The sequence below is a fragment of the Alligator sinensis genome, unplaced genomic scaffold, assembly GCF_000455745.1.
Source record: "Alligator sinensis unplaced genomic scaffold, ASM45574v1 scaffold1244_1, whole genome shotgun sequence".
Lineage (NCBI taxonomy): Eukaryota > Metazoa > Chordata > Crocodylia > Alligatoridae > Alligator > Alligator sinensis.
In genome coordinates this window covers 232,638-234,049 of record NW_005842591.1, presented here as the reverse complement: position 1 = coordinate 234,049, position 1,412 = coordinate 232,638, and the positions used below count along the sequence as shown (strand labels likewise).

At 69.8% G+C, this 1,412-nt stretch overlaps 1 protein-coding gene across 1 annotated transcript in view; it reads left to right on the top strand.

Moving 5' to 3' along the window:
- Positions 1–1,195, top strand: part of RAB34 (RAB34, member RAS oncogene family) — a gene marked incomplete at its 5' end in the record, with an annotated part of 2,184 nt that extends 989 nt beyond the window's left edge. Inside the window, 4 exons of the mRNA XM_025214602.1 lie at positions 1–43; positions 205–295; positions 427–534; positions 700–1,195. The exon at positions 1–43 is cut by the window's left edge and continues 24 nt beyond it. Of these exons, the coding sequence (XP_025070387.1) occupies positions 1–43; positions 205–295; positions 427–534; positions 700–767 (310 nt within the window). The remainder of the gene's footprint in view (positions 44–204; positions 296–426; positions 535–699) is intronic.
- Positions 1,196–1,412: the final 217 nt, after the last annotated feature.

The window sequence follows — 1,412 nt, the reverse complement described above, 5'->3', positions numbered from 1 at the left end:
TGATGTCCTGCTCTTCCTGGTGGGCTCCAAGAAGGACCTGAGCGTGAGTGCGGGTCCCCTGAGGGCCCTGCCCGGGCATGGACTGGGGGGCTCAGGGCAGGGGCTGGGGGCCGAGCCAGCCCCATGATGCCATCGCCCTCCCCCTGGCTGGGTGCACGCGGGGCTGGCCCCAGGCTCCCGCTCACGCCCCGTCCCCTCCGGCAGACGCCCGCGCGGTACAGCCTGGCGGAGAAGGACGCTCTCAAGGTGGCCCAGGAGATGCGGGCCGAGTACTGGGCCGTCTCCTCCCTCACAGGTCAGCTCTCAGAGCAGGGGCACCCGGGGGGAGGCTGGGCTGGGCCGTGCCCCCCCGGCTGGCAGCACTGGGGGCAGGGGAGCGGGGTCCTGGCCGGGAGGGCCGTCACCGAGCTGCGGTCCCGCCGGCAGGGGAGAACGTGAGGGAGTTCTTCTTCCGCGTGGCGGCGCTGACCTTCGAGAGCAGCGTGCTGGCCGAGCTGGAGAGGAGCAGCGCCAGGAAGATCGGGGACGTCGTCCGTGAGTATCCGGGTCCTGGGCCTGCGGGCAGGCTCCCCCACCGCCCCACCCCGGGGAGCAGCACGCTGCTTGCGGCTTCTCCGGGCGCGCAGGGCTGAGGCGCCCCGTGCCAGCCAGGCGGGGTGGGGGGTGCCCCTGCAGCGACCCGCACCTGCTGTCTCCTAGGGATCAGCAGCAACGACAGCGACGTGTACCTGACAGCGCAGGGGAAGAAACCCAAGTGCTGCCGCTGACGGGCCGTGCCAGCCCCCCGCAGCTCCGTGCCCCTACCAAAGAGCTGTGGCCTGGGCACGGGGGCACTGCTGGCCTGGAGAAACGCCTCCCCCGTGCTTATGGGTCCTGAGCCTGCCCGGCAAGCACAGCTGGGCAGGCCGCGGCTCGGTGCCCGCCCCTGCCTGGCCCGGACAGCTGCCTGCACCTCCGTGGCCTCTCCGTGTCCCCCTGTGCTGCTCCTGGCGCGGGGAAAGGCTGCCCTGGCCTCTCCCATGGCAGCTGGGGAAGCCCAGCCTGGGACCGCGGGCCAAGCTCAGCTGGGGGGTGCTTAGAGGGGCTGGGGCCGAAGCCCCTGGGCACAGCTCCAGCCTATTTCCTATGCAAATTAGCATGTCATTAGCAGGCTTCCTGGCCTCCTCTCTTAATAAAGTCTAAGCTTTTATTAATATTTAAAGGCCAAGCTCCTACTGTGCGAGATGGGGAGGGGCGGGTGCCCCAGGCATGAAGCGCTGCCCTGATGGCTGGCATGGGGCAGCATCCCCGGGCGTGCGGGGAGCCCTTGGCGGGGCAGACACATGCAGGTGGAAGCTGCCCAGCGAGGTGGGCTATTCATGGAGGTCGATAAACCGGAGCCGCAGGAGCAGCAGCCCAAGGCCCCGGTGCGG